Below are 17,469 nucleotides of genomic sequence, written 5' to 3'. Positions count from 1 at the left end.
AGATGATTTAGTAAAATGAGGAAACATCATAATAACATGCGCACGATTTAGGAAAACAAAAGAACAAAAACGAGTGAACGAATTATATTGTCAATTTGTGCATTTGGGATATTATTGAGTTTTTCTGCTACGCTCTTAAAAATAAAGTTTCCCCAAAAAAATTTTTTCAGAACCGTAGATTTAGTAAAACGAGGAAACATCATAATAACATGCGCACAATTTAGGAAAACGAGCGAACAAATTATATTGTCAATTTGTGCAATTGGGATGATATTATTGAGTTTTTCTGCTAAAGGTTTCAGAAAGTTATTTTCCCCACAGAAGAACCATTTTCGGTTCCCCAAAGAACCGTTCAGTGATCAGCTCTTAAACAAACCTTTTTTCCAGGGGTGTGTTCACACTTGTAGTTCGGTTCGTTTGGTCAAGAACAAAAAAAAGTAACATTTAGTCCTGGTGTGTTTAGCGCTCAAATTGGCAATTTAACACCGAACCTAAAGGCATGAAGATATGTCCACAACCTGACTGGTTGCTTTTATTACGTATATTTCATGACTGAACTTACCGAACATCCAAAACAATGAGCGTTGTGCTAAATGTGCTTGTACCTTATGATGGCATTTTGTCCTGAAACTCATGACGAGCTTAAAAATGTGTAAAGGAGTCAAAACAACGACTATGACGAGAAAAAATAGGCATGCTTAAGCTTTCTGTCCCTTTCTTGTGACATCATTTCCTGTTTTTGGTTCGTTTACATTAGGGATGCACCAATATCAATATTTTGGCCGATACCAATAACCGATAATTTTTTATGTTTAAAAGCCGATAACCGATATATTGGCCGATAAATCTAAATCCAAATTTTTATATAATTTTTGAGAGCCTCATTACAAAAACTAAAGTCTCACTATTAAAGCAACACTAAAGAATAATTTTTTACCTTCAAATAAAAATCGTATCAGTGGTTCATCAAGTCGTAACAGGGTGAACGGCACTTCTGTATCTCCCTATATCTGCTATAACCGCACTATGCAAGTTTGCCGAACCGGGTGGCGTTTCTGTAGTTCGAATGAAACATAAGAAACTACAAATTTGACTTGCTTTACGACAAGCGTTACAATAGTCATTATTTAGTTTTTCTTCGTTTCTGATGTCGCAATACATCATATTTTCATAAAATCATGCAACATACTCTACCTTGTCTGTGGACATCATTATTTCCAAAGCCGGCGCTGGATAAACGGCGAGCGAGCGACGGGAAGCTGCGATTGGCTAAATTATTTACGACAGCGGTAATGGACAATTCCGCTTCCAACCTGTAGGGGGACCGAAGAGGAGAAGTGCTTTGCTGTTGCTTTAAAAGCCTTGATCCAAACACACAATTATAATGTTCTCATGTATAGTCTTGTTAAATCCATTATTTAATGTTATTTAATCCACAATTAAAAGCTGTTGAATATTAGTGCGCTTTACTCCGGGGTGGAAGTGAGTTTGTTTCTGGGCTTAAGAAGACTTTAGCTCAGGGTTAAAGCCAGTGTGAAAATCCTTACAAACTGAATAAATGATCAGCATAGTATTTACATAATACTCCAATGTACTGCGAAGAATAACATAGTATTAATATGCTGCACGTCCATAATCATATCACAGCGATTTTTATTATTATTTTTTTTTTTGTAGCTTTCAGTGTCAACAGTTTGAGAGTTAATTTAGTAAGTCTGTCCTTGAATTACTACGAAAGAGTTACCGTTACATTCTGACAGAAGCCAGTGTTTCATCAGCGCTGTCAGATTGATCTGAAATGAGTGTGTGTGTGTGTGTGTGTGTGTGTTCAGTAGCGTTTGGAGACACTGTCAGATGTAATTATGATAATGAAAGGAATGCTGGAGTTGTCAAAACGATATATCAAAACCCTTTGTTTGTATTTCTCATGATAGTCTTCTGATATTCAGCTGTAAGTGCCTCCAGATGTGATGGTGAGATGATTTCTCTCATCTCTTCTAGCGCTTCTTGTCGTTTGTGAAGGAGAACGGCGTGTTTCTGCTGGGTTTGATGATGAACAGCTCCTAGCGTGCGCTACGCTTCTGAGAAGTCGGCTAACGCTCGGGAATAGGAGTTGCTGCTTATGACTTATTGGACGATGTCCATTGTTTTAATGTCAATACTAAAATAACGAGGATCTCCCCCGTCCACCGTTTCCATCCTGACGTGAACGGAGAAATATTCCTTCTGCTTTTTCCATGCTTCTCAAATCCTTCCCAGGTTTATTTTTCTTTCGTTCTCCATTCGCTTTGATTGATTGAGCTTTTTATGATCTAGAGATGCTTATAAGTATAACTCATATTTTGAAAGTACATCCAGTTCCCATGCAATAATAATGCATGTTATTCTTGTTAACTCTTTTCTGAATGGATTTCTGCTAGATGTGTACAGTAGTGAACATTTGAAGTGGATCAAAACCTTTCATCAAAGTTATTCATGATTTTTGAACTATAGCCGTTCTTGTCTTAGGACAAACTTTTTTGATCCACTTCAAATGTTGTGTATTTTGAACCAATTCTTGATGTTTTCTAGTTCTTGGCTGCATAATGACGTGAAGAAACTGGGTTATTATCGTTACCATAAAATGAAGACCATAAATACATTTTAGTTACTTAGAATAAAAAGTTCACTTTAAAAAAATATATACAGTACAGGCCAAAAGTTTGGACACATTACTATTTTTAATATTTTTGATCAAAAATACAGAAAAAAAGTAATATTGTGATATATTATTACAATTTAAAATAATTGGTTTTCAATTTATTATACTTTAAATTATCATTTATTTCTGTGATCAAAGCTGAATTTTCAGGATCATTACTCCAGTCTATCACATGATCCTTTAGAAATCATTCTAATATGATGATTCATTATCAAAGTTGGAAACAGTTCTGCTGCTTAATATTTTTCATAACCTGTGATACTTTTTTAGGATACTTTGATGAATAAAAAGTAAAAGAAAAAAGAAGCAAATGTTTTAAAAATATAAATCTTTTGTAACAGCAATATACACTACTGGTCAGTCATTTGGGGTCAGTCATTTTTTTTCTTTCTTTTTTTTTGAAATAAATCAATACTTTTATTCAGCAAGGATGTGTTAAATTGATAAAAAGTGATAGTAAAGAAGATTTATATTATTAGAAAATATTTTTTTATTTTGAATAAATGCAGTTCTTTTTAACCTTTTATTCATCAAATATATTAGGCAGCAGAACTGTGTCCAACACTCATAATAAATCATCATATTAGAATGATTTCTAAACGATCATGTGATAGATTGGAGTAATGATGCTGAAAATTCAGCTTTGCATCACAGAAATGATAATTTAAAGTATAATAAATTGAAAACCAATTATTTTAAATTGTAATAATATATCACAATATTACATTTTTTTTCTGTATTTTTGATCAAATAAATGCAGGCTTGATGAGCAGAAGAAACTTCTTTCAATAACATTAAAAATACTAATGTTTCCAAACTTTTGGCCTGTACTGTATATATATATATATATATATATATATATATACATTATATATACTTATTTTATTAGACGTTTCCATAGCAGACTGGTGGGAGTGGCCTTGGATATCATCATTCCCAGTGCATTATGGGTGTTGAAGTTTTCTTACATATTTGGCGAGAGTGAAGACAAGAAGTCGTTTTTCAAAAATATTTTTCGCTCTTCTATTGTAGTTTTATTAAAAGTCTGCTAGTGGTAAAATAACTCTTTAAACATTTACTGTCTTTAAGAGTAAAAGCTCTTTAAGTCCCTCTGTGGTCATCCAGCGTTTAAAGTTGTTTATGTGTGTATGTGGTGTTTTTAATCTGCTTTAAGACAAAGCATGTGTAAATTCATAAGTCGACAGCATTGCTGAGTATTTCCTCCTTAAAACTGCAGTGAACCAAAGACAGTCTCAAACACACGCTTTGAAATCGCTGGTGTTTCTGACGTCACAAACTACCTTGTAACCAATCAGATCAACGTGTGATCGTCAACCAGTGGATCTCTGAGCTGAGTGAGGGAGTGAGTGGAGGCGGGGCTCATTTGCATATTCATAGAACCACGCATACTAAATGAGACGAGGGTGTCGAGTTACATTCAAGATATTTGAAGGCATGACGAAATTTTACGTTTAAATATGTAATTTTGGTGATCAAAGATGAGTTTTAAGGGATAAAATGATTTCGTTGGACACATTAAAAAAACATTCGTCGTTATTCTCTCCGATGATATTGTCATGTTTCCCGTGTATCGGGCATGATTCCTAGCAGACGAGCGAGTGTGTGTTCTCCTGTTAGTTCAGCAGGGAGTGTTTAATCCTCACACATGTGAAGTATCACGTTCCCTCACGTCTCCAGCTGTCAGGAGAAACACTGCGCTGCTTTCACTACAGAAATAGCAACAGTTTAGACGTGTAACCCAGTCTCTCTCTCTCTCTCTCTCTCTCTCTCTATATATATATTTTTTTTTTTTTCTTAATTACGATTGAAGATTTTTATATTATATTTTCATTGCTAAAAGCCTTATTGATTTCTTAGCAGTGATTAATGATTATTATTAATAGTAATATTTTTGTTATATTTTTAATATTTTCAAAATTTCAAAAAAAATTTTTTTTCTTAATTGCTGATTGTAAATATTGAAATTTCTAAACTTCTAACTTCTTAATTGCTACTGTATATTAGCCTGACGTCGTCATACTCATATTCTAGTCAGAATATGAGTCTGATCTGCTCCATTGGGCTGTGATTATGAGGCGTGTTTCAACCGAACCAGGAAAAAAATGCCTCTGCACTCAATTGATAGACCTACAACCAATCAGAGCAACTGGATAGACCTACAACCAATCAGAGCAACTGGATAGACCTACAACCAATCAGAGCAACGGAGCAAGTGACATATGTTCTTCATTCATGTTTCCGATCGACAAATGCCGATATTCGATATGGCGATATTTTCAAACTAATTTTGTCCGATACTGATACCGATGTATAACATTTTCCCCCTGATATATTTACACTTTAATTTTACTGAATAGAAATCCAGGTCTCTCTCCTGTACTGCCTTTACCGTATTACACTCATGTGTTGTAGATAAGGCAATACACAAGACAAACAAAACAAGCATTTGATTCTACCATAAATGTATAATTTTACAAATGTAGACAGACATTCATCCCTGAAAAATAGGTAAATTATTTAACTTGGAGAATAAATGATATGCCAGTGCCACATTTTATTTTTAAGTTCAGACTTCAAACTTCAGTCCTTTGGAGTAAAATAAATAAAAATACATTTTCAAATAAAAAATGTACATCTTCTCCTACTTGAACAGGTCTACCAAATGCTCCCCTGTTTTCGGTGCTGATGCAGTGGTGACCCGTTCATGTAACATGTAAGGGTGGCGCTGCCAATAAAGCAACTAAAAGCTGCTTTATTGTATACTGTATACAATAAATATACTGTAGCAAGGAGACATTTTAATTGTTTATTAATAAACAAGTGTTTTCTGTGTCGGCTGCAAAGATGAAGCTGACGATGCTGACTCGCGATCTTCGCAGTAGTGAACGCGCCGGAGAGAAATGCACATTTCGGATTACATCGTTTTCTTTCTTTTTGAATTGTTCTGTTTAAAAATATGATTTCAAGCGTTCTGTAGATAATAGATATATTTCTCAGGTGTGTGAGGCAAGTAGGCTGAGTTTCGTTTCATTTATGAGACGAACTCCAGTTCACACGCCGGCGCCTCCGTGTCGTGATATCTATTATTTGCTTTACTACATTGATTAAAATTAAGATACAATTAATACAAAACAAAATTCACTTAGAAAGGCTTTGTGCTTTCTGTTTGAGGTCTCTGTGAAAGTTTTAAAGCAGTCTCTTTTAGTGCCGCTTTTAGAGCGGTCACGTCCGTAACCGAGAACTGTCACGAATATTGAATATTTTATGCTCTGTGGAGAGCATAGTAGCTTGGAGAGCTTACATTAGTAAGCTACAGGACATCATCTTTCAAAACATGACCTGTACGAAAGAGAAAAAAAATTACTGCGTCATCGTACCCAGCTCTTCTGAAAATGCACTTGCGAATGCGTCTCTGTCCCCAGCACATTTCAAACCAAAAGGACGCCCATGCTCGAAATGCCTCCACATGTTGGAAGTTTAAATTGCTGGCGCTCATGCTATGTTCACGGTCGTCACGTGCACATAGGAAACACACTCATCGGCAGAAATATTCACATCTGCCGATGATGGTCATTTAAAGCTTTTATCGGCCGATACCGATGTTGTGCCGATATCATTGTGCATCCCTACTTGACGACGTAGATGTGACGTGAGCAACCCGTCTGTCTTCTAGTAGCTGTGCCGAGAGAAATCTGAGTCATTCCCTTCCGAAACTTGCAGAGACGGAGAGTGTGAGTAGGAGGTGTCCATGAGCTAGGAGCAGGAGAAGCTTTTGCTTTTTGCCAAATATGCATTTATTCTATCTGACTTAAAGTGTGAACTTGTGAAATCTCAATTCTCCAGCGGCAGCCATCTTTGTTGTAAACGAATTCAACCCAAGCACTCTTTGATGACGTGGATGATTATGTTACTGTTGATCGTCTGTCCATCACCGTATAAAGCCCGCCCTGACAATTTGATTGGTCCGAACAGCTTTTGTTCGCGCATAATAGCTCCTCAACGGATCGAGTCCAGACCGAACTTCCCGACCTAAACATTTTGTGGGCGTGGCTAAGTTCGGCTGGCATCCAGGCTAACTGGATATAAGCCTCATTGATCTTTTAGCCTATACATCATACATGATCTGATTTTATTGCATTCTGTGGGGGAATACATTTTTTATATATATATATATTTTAATATGCATATTAACATATGTACACAAGTAAATACATAGATTTTTTTTTAAACAATTTTATTAGGAATTACTGTTGTTTCCCTCCACTGGTAGATCCAGTGGTGATGTGTAAACTAGTTAAGTTAATAGTTATACTGAACTGACCTCATAGGTTTGACTTATAATAATATAGCTTGATATGACAGATCATACAGTGATTTTAACCATTCCAGTGCAGAAGGAAATAATCTCACAATGTTTTAAACATGAACAGATCAGAGTGAGGCTCAGAGAGCAAACGAGGAAATCACAGTTTGAAGTACTGATATAAACTCTGTGTGATCATTAACCAGACTTCAGCACACATTAACCAGCGCTGCTGATAGTGGACAGTCAGCAACCGTTACACAACCTTATATTATACAGACTTCATTCAAAGGAGAATGTTTCTTAAAAAAGGGCACATTCTGAAACAGTACAGCTTCCTAATCGTACATTTCCAAGGAGAATTACTTCGTTGAGCGATACGAAGTTCAGAGTTCAGATGTTGATCACACACACACACTGTTGATCACACACACACACACACACACACACACACACACACACACACACACACACACACACACACACACACACACACACACACACACACACACACGCTGTTGATCACACACACACACACACACTGTTGATCACACATACACACACACACACACACACTGTTAATCACACAGACACACACACACACCTGCTGCTTTTACGACAAGCGATATGAAGAGTTCACAGCTATAGCTGGACTTTATACAAGAATTGATCCAGACTGAAGGTGAACGCGGTGTCTCTCTCTCTCTCTCACACACACACACACACACACACGCTGTTGATCACACACACACACTGTTGATCACACACACACACACACACACACACTGTTGATCACACACACACACACACACACACACCTGCTGCTTTTACGACAAGCGATATGAAGAGTTCACAGCTATAGCTGGACTTTATACAAGAATTGATCCAGACTGAAGGTGAACGCGGTGTCTCTCTCTCTCTCACACACACACACATGCACACACACACGTTTGTTTTACTATACTTGTGAGGACATTCCATAGGCGTAATGGTTTTTATACTGGACAAACTGTATATTCTATTCCCCTGAACCTACCCATCTCTTTCTCTCTCTCTCACACACACACACACACACACACACACACACACACACACACACACACACACACACACAGCTATAGCTGGGCTTTCTCCATCACCTGCAGCACAGAGTCCAGTATCGAGGGTCCCAGATCCAGACTGAATGTGAACGCGGCGTCGGTTTGATCCGTTTCGTTTCTCTGCGTTTCTTCCGGGTTTGTTTGTGTTGAATCTCGTCCAGAACTCAGGCTTCCACGAGCAGGACTCCTGATGATGCTCATGCCTCTCGACTCCACACGCTCGTCCTCGTCTTCCTCGTCTTCCTCGACGTCCAGCAGGGGGAGCGAGCTGCACTTCTGTTTCCGCATCGGGTTCCTGGATCTTGTTCCCGGTTCGTGTTCCCGGATCGGCTCCTCTCGGATGGGATCCTCCAGGTTGATGCGGGGCGGCTTCGGAGGCGGGTCACTCGCGAGGAACAGGTTCTGCTCGCTCCTGGAGCTGTGGAGCAGGAGACTCCGGCCCTCCTTCAGGAACGACAAGTCTCCGAAACTCTCCGAGTGTCCGTCGACGCCGATGTGGGAGAGATGACGGAAGTCAGCGAGAGGAAGACTGATCATGTTCACCGACACGACCTCCTTTCTCCTCGATAATCTCCATCTTCCAGATCCGGGTCTGCGGTGGAACGACGTCCTCAGCGGCATCTCAACACTTCAGGATCACAACATGTGGGAGATCCGGATCCTGAAACAGATTAAATAGTCATCAGACATGACGGATGTACACACACTACCCCTCAAAGGCTGCGTTAAAGTGATCAGAAGTGACAGGATTTCACTGTTTTTGATCTATTAAATGTAACCATACACACACACACACACACACACACACACACACACACACACACACACACACACACACACACACACACACACACACACACACACACACATATATATATACACCCTATTGAAATCTCATTGGTCAATTCAAATACGTTCTGATTGGCTGTGACGGTCTTGTGTTTCATGACATTTTCACTTTCATTGTGGACTTTTATTTTGCGAGCAGCTTCAGCTGGACTGGATGAGACACTCTTACTGTAAACAAAGATGCATTCTGTCTGTAATTCCCCTACACGGGTGTTTAATTGTTTCTCGTTTTAATTGTGGCCTTTTTAAAGAGTTTAAAATGAATGTCTTTCTAGTTCCAAAACAAACAGCACATTTTGCCATATTTAAATCCATTTTCCAGCTGACAATCAGCTTAAAGAATGTGAAAAAGTGCACAGATTGACCTTTTGACTCTGTTACTTTCTAAGAAGAAAAGAACCTTTATGTCTATTAATACATCCTTACACCACATTTTATACTGGATATATATCCGGTATAAAATATGGTGTAAGGATGTAAAGCATCTCATCCAGCACAAATACCATTACAATCCCGGATAAAGATGTTCTTTTGAATCAGTATTTGATTTAGATTAAAGTTTTCATGCACCTTGTTACAGATTAACAGTCGATGTTGTGACATCTTTACAGCCGGCGGCATGTTTAGTCCTCGCTCACTATAAACTTGTGATTTTTCTCCGGGAAAGGCAATGAAATCACATTTACTCGTATTGTAATTGCTCAAATACCCTCTAGATTGATGTGTAGTGTTGACCTGCGTTCTCAGAGCGCTCTGTGACTCAGAACTGGTTAAATTAGTTTGTAATAAAGAGTAATAAGTCCCATTTGTTGTGATAATGCACATAGGAAGCGTTTTACTCTCGCTGGCGTTCACGGCCCTGTTTTGCGGTTTACACATTAGATCAGTGTTCGTGACTCGCAACACTCACTCTTTAAAATTGTATGGCACTACAGAAAACATGTTTTGTTGGCCAATAAAGGTTTTATCGGCACTTTAGTAGCAGCGGGAGACGGCGAGCGCGAACGGCATACCTTCTCAAACATGCAACGAGAGCGAGGAGGAGAGATGGGAGGGTTTGTAAAGGAAATGCACAATTTCCAAGACTTTAACCAATAAATCCCCAAAACAACCTGTGTTTTCAACAAACATTACAGCCTGTGCTTTTCAGACTTGGCAAACAACCAACATATCTCCAAGATTCATAATAATAGTGTTTGTTAATTAATTAATTCATAAGAAAAAGTGAATGTTACCCAAAAAAATCTATTTTTATACTGGCATCAATTATATTATTGCATCTATTTATTAATATGGAAGTGCTTATTGTGATATAATTGCATTTATGCATAAATAATTTGCATTATTTGCATTTCTTCTTTTCAGACACTTTTGAACACTGTGTTTTCTGGAAAGGGCAAGAGAATCTTTTGTTTGAACATTGAAGATTCACTCAGTTTTTAGTCTGTGGATGTTCAAAGTGTATAAATACATCAATTAATTGAATAAATATTGATTTAATTAAAGTGGAAAAAGTGATAATTTAGAAGAAAAAGTGTATTTTTGGGCCATTTCTCACTGTGGTGAAGTTACCAAACGGCAACATTTTCTTTTCTTTTTTAACCCCCAACAATTCAGCATCAAAACGGTTGTTCTAGCCCGAGTTTAAACCCTTTAACGTGATGTTTTATCAGCGACGTACCTGTGAAGGTGTGCAGGTATTCACACCCACGTCTGAAGCCAACAATAGATAGTAGATGTGTTTCTGTTAACATGACAGGACTTGTTAGGCTATGAAACAGGTTGAACAATTCCCTGTGAATATCCAGCCTCAAAAACCCAAATTAATCACTGATATTAACATGTAAAACCTTCTGAACTGCGGCGTATAAACTCGCCAGTTTTATATAAAAGCAACGGCTCATAATGATGGTGGAAGTGAAATAGTGGAAGTGTGGTAGAGTCATTCCTCTTACCGTAACACTGGAGCTGATGTGTGTGTGTAGTCTTGATTTGAAGGTCTTCTTCAGCACAGAGTTCCTCGTAGATCTCGAGTGTTAAAGTCCAGGGATTGAGGCTCGTCTCCTCCCTCCTCTCAACTAAACCCTGTGTGTGTGTGTGTCACACCTGGAGACGTAATCTCAGTTCACCTGAGCGCCTTGTCACTCTTCATCGCGTTCCTGGGAAATCTGGGAAGGGCAAAGCTGGTTTCCGTCACTCACTGGTGTCGTAAGGCTTCGCTCATGGCTGATCTCTGTGTCACTGTTCGGGTTCCTGTGGGATTTACTAACGCTTTGTAATGACATCGGTCTCTCGCTCTGGGACGTGTGTGTACAGGCGGACCAGCGTTACACAAGTTCTGTTGACATGGTGTAATTCCTGCTTGCATTCCCATGACTGTACACACACACACACACACACACACACATCAAGGCCTAAATGAAACCCGTTTCTTTTGTCTCCTGATTGCGAGTCAAGTCGAGGCAAGACTTGTTGTTGTTGTTTTAGAGATGAAGCACTTTCTAGTTTCTACTACCAGTCAAACCACAGTTTATTCATGACATTTCTCACATTATCACAGTTTATTCATGACATTTCTCACATTATCACAGTTTATTCATGACATTTCTCACATTATTACAGTTTATTCATGACATTTCTCACATTATCACAGTTTATTCATGACATTTCTGACATTATCACAGTTTATTCATGACATTTCTGACATTATCACAGTTTATTCACTATAGTTTAGAAAATGGTAATAAAATATGAGCAGAACTCATTGATATTTGACTGGTTTTGTCCGTCCTTCTGTTAGACTGTCTCACACATGAATTATGTTGAATATCTGTCAGCTGTTAAATTTAACTACACAATTAGATAATACCAGTTTAGCTCAACCAATCACCAAGCAATGCTTCATTTTGTTCAGTCTGTGTGTAAAAAGAGCATTAGCAATTAAAGACAAAACACTTCAGCAAAACATGACCAGCTCAAAGTTTCCCAATCATTCTGGTCCTAAATGTTATAGTCACTGTATGAAGAATTATTGGGTATAATATGTCACAGTTTACTTTATTTTGTCCTGCACACACTAATATTCTGAATAATCTTTGGTTTGACTGTAGTTTAGGAGGTTCGACACTAAATGTTGTCTATAAAGCACATTATTAGACTCTATTCTGGCTGTGAATCGCCAGTTAAACTGTAAGTCATCATCTGACCATCCTGTGAAATGACCTTGTTTTTGCTTGCATTATGGTTGGGCGGTATTACGGTAATATCGTATACCGCGGGGTCTTAAAATAGCAACGGTATCAGTTTCAATACCGTCATTACTGGCACTTATATATAATATATAAATATAATTTATTTAATACCTAAAAATGCTTATGTGTGGTTGTCATCAAGTGACAGTGTGGAGGAGAAAGAGAGAGAGAGAGAAGGGAGAGGCGGTAATACTGACGAGGCAATTTGTAAATTGTGCAATAAAAAGGTGCAAGAGATGGAAACACCTCTAACCTAATGCCGCATCTCTGAAACAACCACACACTCACTGCTGCGAGGATGCATTTTGCCCTGAGTTCATTAAATAAGCGCATTAGTTCATATTTGTTTAAATATTATAATGTTATTTTTTTCATCTGTTGATAATGAAAAGTGAACAGCACGAGTAAGATGGGATGCATCGGGAGTCAGACATTTTGACCATTTAATTAAGTTTCGTTTTGTAAAAGGCCTTTCTTTAAAGTGAATTTCGTTTTGTATAAATTGTATCTTAATTTTAATTAATTTTTCATCAACCAAATCAACGATTTAATAAATAAGAATCAAATATAGCAGACAATAATCATGACATGATCGTGCGCTGGCGCGCCGCAGTCACTTGTATTGACATCTAAATTTCCGAAACCGAAAATAAATTAACCGAAACTCAGTGTATGCCTCACAGACATGACAGATAGGCCTATATCTAAATAAAGCTTGAAATTTCATTAAACGAAACAATTCAAAACGAAAAGAAATAGGCCACTCGCTGATTATTTGATCCATGATGTGCATTTCTCTCTATGCGCGTTCATACGGAGATGGCGATCATCAAATTCATTAAACGAAACTATTCAAAACGAAAAGAAATAGGCTAGCCTACTCTGATTATGTAATCCATGATGTGCATTTCTCTCTATCGTTCTCTATGGAAATCGTCAATTTCTTTAAACGAAACAATTCAAAACGAAAAGAAAAGAAAAAGGCTAACCTATACCTTCTGATTATGTAATCCATGATTTGCATTTCTCTCTATATACAGTATGCGCGTTCACTAGGAGATGGCGATCGTCAACTTAATCTTTGCAGCAGACGCTGAGAGAAAAGTTGTATTAATAAAAATGAATGGACGCGTGTCACTGGATTTACAAATGCACTTCTTGCTTGTTGCACGCACACATTTCAAAATAATGAGATATTATGTTAAAAAATGTATTAATAATAATAATAATAAAGCACCTGCGTTAAATTATTTGGCGCCGCCATATTATAACGGCCTACGTATTAAAAATAGTCAAGTCTAAATCGGGCTCGGGCTCATAATTACATTTAATGCCGTCAGCCGGGCTCGGACACAACGTGCACGGGTTGGGCTTGATAATTTTTTTTGCCCGATCTGGTATTCAGTTTCTGAATGGTGTAGGCACAAGCCAACAGTTTGGTGACGCTGTCTGAGCCTTATGTCATAATTTTTAATTAGTCACGGTAATACCGTATACCCCGGTAACGCCCAAGCCTAGCTTGCATGGCTTTTATTGGTGGATAAATCTGAAATCGGTTATTATTATCCTTGTTTTATAGCAAATTATACAGGTGAGCTCTAGGATATTGTGTTAAAACTAGGGCTGTCAAAGTTAATGCGTTAATAACGCGTTAACGCAAAATCATATTAACGGCAATAATTTTTTTAACGCGCGATTAACGCAGCGCGTATTTTCTGTTTGACCCGTGGCCCAACCTCTAGTTGGAGAAATGGAGATACACAGTGTTGCCAACTTAGCGACATTGCAGACCCCTTTAGCGATTTTTTCCCTTCAACAAAGCGCCCAAACCTTATTTAGTTTCTGAGAATCTACCGGTACTGCTCTCTCAGCACGCGCGCGCACCTCTCGCTCTCTCTCGCTCTCTCTCGCTCTCTCTCGCTCGCTCGCTCTGTGTCTCGCGCGGAGGAGCAGCGCTTTAATTCAGTTAAGCACAGATATTATGTTGCTTCACTAATTTTACAATTATAGCCGAAATCAGAGCACAGATATTGTCTTTATCTTATGTGAATTTGATTTCACCAGACGACGGCTCAATTATCAGAATTGTTGTGCAGATTAACTTAACATCTTGGATGGGAGAGCTGGTTACGTCTTAATGGGTCGCGTTTCAGTCACCATTTCAAATTCATTCCGTTGTTTGACAACAGAAACAGTAAAATATACCAATGAAAACAGTTTTATTGAGAATTTAGCTTCATCAAAATGGCAACAGAGAGAGACAAACTACAATGTAATAATAAATAATAAATGTACATTTAGCATTTTCAGAAGAGCTGCCCTGTCATGCAAAATCTAAACATGTTTGTGTTAGTAAATTGCTCAGTGCAAAGAAAGAGAAGTAATGGTAACCTGGCATTTTTTTTGTTCTTTCTACATATGTCTAATAGACATGAACAAGTTCTTTGAAAAACATCTATGACCTTTGAAACATGTCTCGTCTTCATGCTCTATATTGACTATGGTTTCAATAATAAACATACATTTGCATAAAGCATCTATATTTATCCATGCCCACGTTGATTAGAGTATTACAAACTTGAAAAGTATTAATTTAAGGTACATTTAGAACAAATAAAAAAATGTGCGATTAAATGCGATTAATCGCGGGTTAACTCATGACAATCATGCGATTAATCGCGATTAAAAAAAATTAATCGATTGACAGCCCTAGTTAAAACCAATGCATTTCTCAAAACCTTTACGCCTGTGTTATTTTCCCTTCACTTTCTCAGCTTTCAGGAAAAAACACTTTGTGCATTATTGGAAATAAAACGGCCATATCCTGCATCTTCGCTAAAGAAATTAGATGTGATTGTTAACAGACACACTTTATCATAACATAGTTTTAAAGAAAATGTAGAAAATAATATGCCATATGACAAAATATGGCATCAAAATGAAATTGCACTAATGCATTTTATTATGAAAAAAAATTATATATATATAGTGGCATAAATTATATTATTGCAATTATTCATTTACTTGTTAGTGTTTACTGTGAATGATTGCATTTATGCATAAATAACACTTATTTATATTGGCATTTCTTCTTTTGAGACAAAATGTAACTCTGTTCATGTTTATATTCGTTTATGAGCAAGAGAATCTTTGTTATGCTTTTAGGAAGGAAACTGAAGATCCCATGTTAATGATTCACTCAGTTTTTAGTCTGTGGATGTTCCAAGTGTATAAATACATCAATTAATTGAATAAATATTGATTTAATCCAAGGAGAGATAATGATAGTGATAATCTATAATAGCAGGATTTGAAAGTGATAGTCATAGTTATCATTTATGAGGAAAAGTATGTACAGAGTCGTCTTGCCTTGACTCATCCATCCATCCATCCATCAAATCTTTTATTTAATTTAAATTTTTTTACATAAGTATATATATTTTTTTATTTATTTTGTTTATATTTAAAAAAAAAAAAACCCGAGAAATGTAATGTTAAAACATCACATGGATGCATTTTTCCACCATGAGAACATGCCATAGCTTTGAAATCTTCCATACTAAGCTCCTCAAACTCTCAAACTAAATCCAGTAAGTGTTTGTTCCTCATTATCAGTCGGTTTCTGCTCTCACAGATAAAAACCTGTTCACCCTGTCTGCATGTGTGAAGACAATCATATCTAGACAATCATATCCAAACGCTACAACATCAGTCACAGATTCTGACCACCAGACAACACTATATTACACTGACTGGGAAACGCCAGCTTTGATATATAACAACCCTAAACATGTTATATTTCAGGACAGATGAGTTATACGTATGCCTGCTTCCTCCAGTTATTAAATATTTAGTTTCTTCATTTCGAAAGTGCCTTGAACACAGTGTTTTTTCCCTTCCAAACATCATCAAATGTTCCTTCTGCCGTCTGGGATCCCGGATGGACGCCAGATCCGAAGGGAAAGATCAGGAACGGGGTTTTCTTCATGCTTGCTCTCCGTCACACTCCTTTCAAACACGTCCAATAAACAAAGAGCCGCCCTTCCGTCCTCCGTCTGATCATTCACATAAACATCAGCTCTTCATCATAACGTTTATCCAGAGCTGGAACTGTGAATTTCACCAGCTCTCATTCCTCTCTTCCATGCGAACAGGGAATCGAGAGGCCGAGCTGACTTTCTCAATATTCCTGGAGTTTGCTTGATTGCTTTGGCCTTATTCTTGACAGGCAGAGATTGTTGATTTGGATCCAGACTCTGGTTTCTGTGGTTGTGCTTTTGTACAGACTTGTTCTTGTACACGATGTTTTTTGGGAAATGTTTCTCTTTCCGCTGCTTTTGTCTAATCATCTTCTGTTTTCACTCTTAATCGCTCAACTAAACAATCCTATACGCGATTTTGATGAAGATTCACCTGCTCAACACTCTCTGAAACTTCTGCTCAGCAAGATCAAAAATACAGTAAAAATAGTGAAATATTATTATGATGTAAATCATCTGTTTTCTATGTGAATATATAATAAAATGTAATTTATTCCTGTGATCAAAGCTGAATTTTCAGCATCATTACTCCAGTCTTCAGTGTCACATGATCCTTCAGAAATCATTCTAATATGATGATTTGATGCTCAAGAAACATTTATATTTTTGTGGAAACTGATGCATTTGTTTTTCCAGGATTTTCTTTGATAAATAGAAGTTCCGTAAATAATCTTTTGTAACATTATAAATGTCTTTACTGTCACTTTTGATCAATTTAATGCACCTTTGCTGAATAAATGTATTCATTTATTTAATAAAAAAATCAAACCGACCACAAAAGTTTGAACGGTAGTGTACGTACAGTACTGTGTAAAAGTTTTAGGCATGTTAATATCTAATATCTTAATATCTTTCATTGAAGAAACCTTCCTGCAAAGCTACAGTACTGGGAAGTAAAGCACTGGCACTCGTGTTAAAATGCTGTAAAGTCAGAATGCTTTCAAAATTTTTTGTTAAAAATTGCATAAATGCATAAAAATTTTATTATATTAACATGCCTAAGACTTTTGTACAGTACTGTATAGTAAAATGTACTTTATTCCTGTGATCAAAGCTGAATTTTCAGCATCATTACTCCAGTCTTCAGTGTCACATGATCCTTCAGAAATCATTCTAATATGAGGATTTGATGCTCAAGAAACATTTATGATTATTATCAATGCTGAAAACAGTTGTGCTGCTTCATATTTTTGTGGATATCTCC

At 37.2% G+C, this 17,469-nt stretch overlaps 2 protein-coding genes across 3 annotated transcripts in view; one reads left to right on the top strand and one right to left on the bottom strand.

Annotated features, from left to right (window-relative positions):
• The window catches only part of dnajc17 (DnaJ (Hsp40) homolog, subfamily C, member 17), a 72,247-nt gene that overhangs the window by 45,752 nt on the left and 9,026 nt on the right, over positions 1-17,469 (top strand). The window lies entirely within an intron of this gene.
• LOC309479688 (cdc42 effector protein 2) lies at positions 6,833-11,322 on the bottom strand. 2 transcript variants are annotated; one of them, XM_082143891.1, is made up of 3 exons: positions 10,930-11,322; positions 10,656-10,718; positions 6,833-8,786 (listed from the first exon to the last, which is right to left on the bottom strand). In XM_082143891.1, exon 3 carries the CDS (start codon positions 8,744-8,746, stop codon positions 8,141-8,143), a length of 606 nt encoding a protein of 201 aa, XP_082000017.1. In that variant the 5' UTR covers positions 8,747-8,786; positions 10,656-10,718; positions 10,930-11,322; the 3' UTR covers positions 6,833-8,140. The 2 variants fall into 2 exon arrangements, with proteins under 2 accessions (XP_082000017.1, XP_082000016.1); XM_082143890.1 differs by lacking the exon at positions 10,656-10,718 and having other exon boundaries at positions 10,930-11,317.

Source organism: Leuciscus leuciscus, assembly GCF_965113295.1.
Source record: "Leuciscus leuciscus genome assembly, chromosome: 17".
Taxonomy (NCBI): domain Eukaryota; kingdom Metazoa; phylum Chordata; class Actinopteri; order Cypriniformes; family Leuciscidae; genus Leuciscus; species Leuciscus leuciscus.
This window is presented reverse-complemented; position numbering and strand designations above follow the sequence as displayed.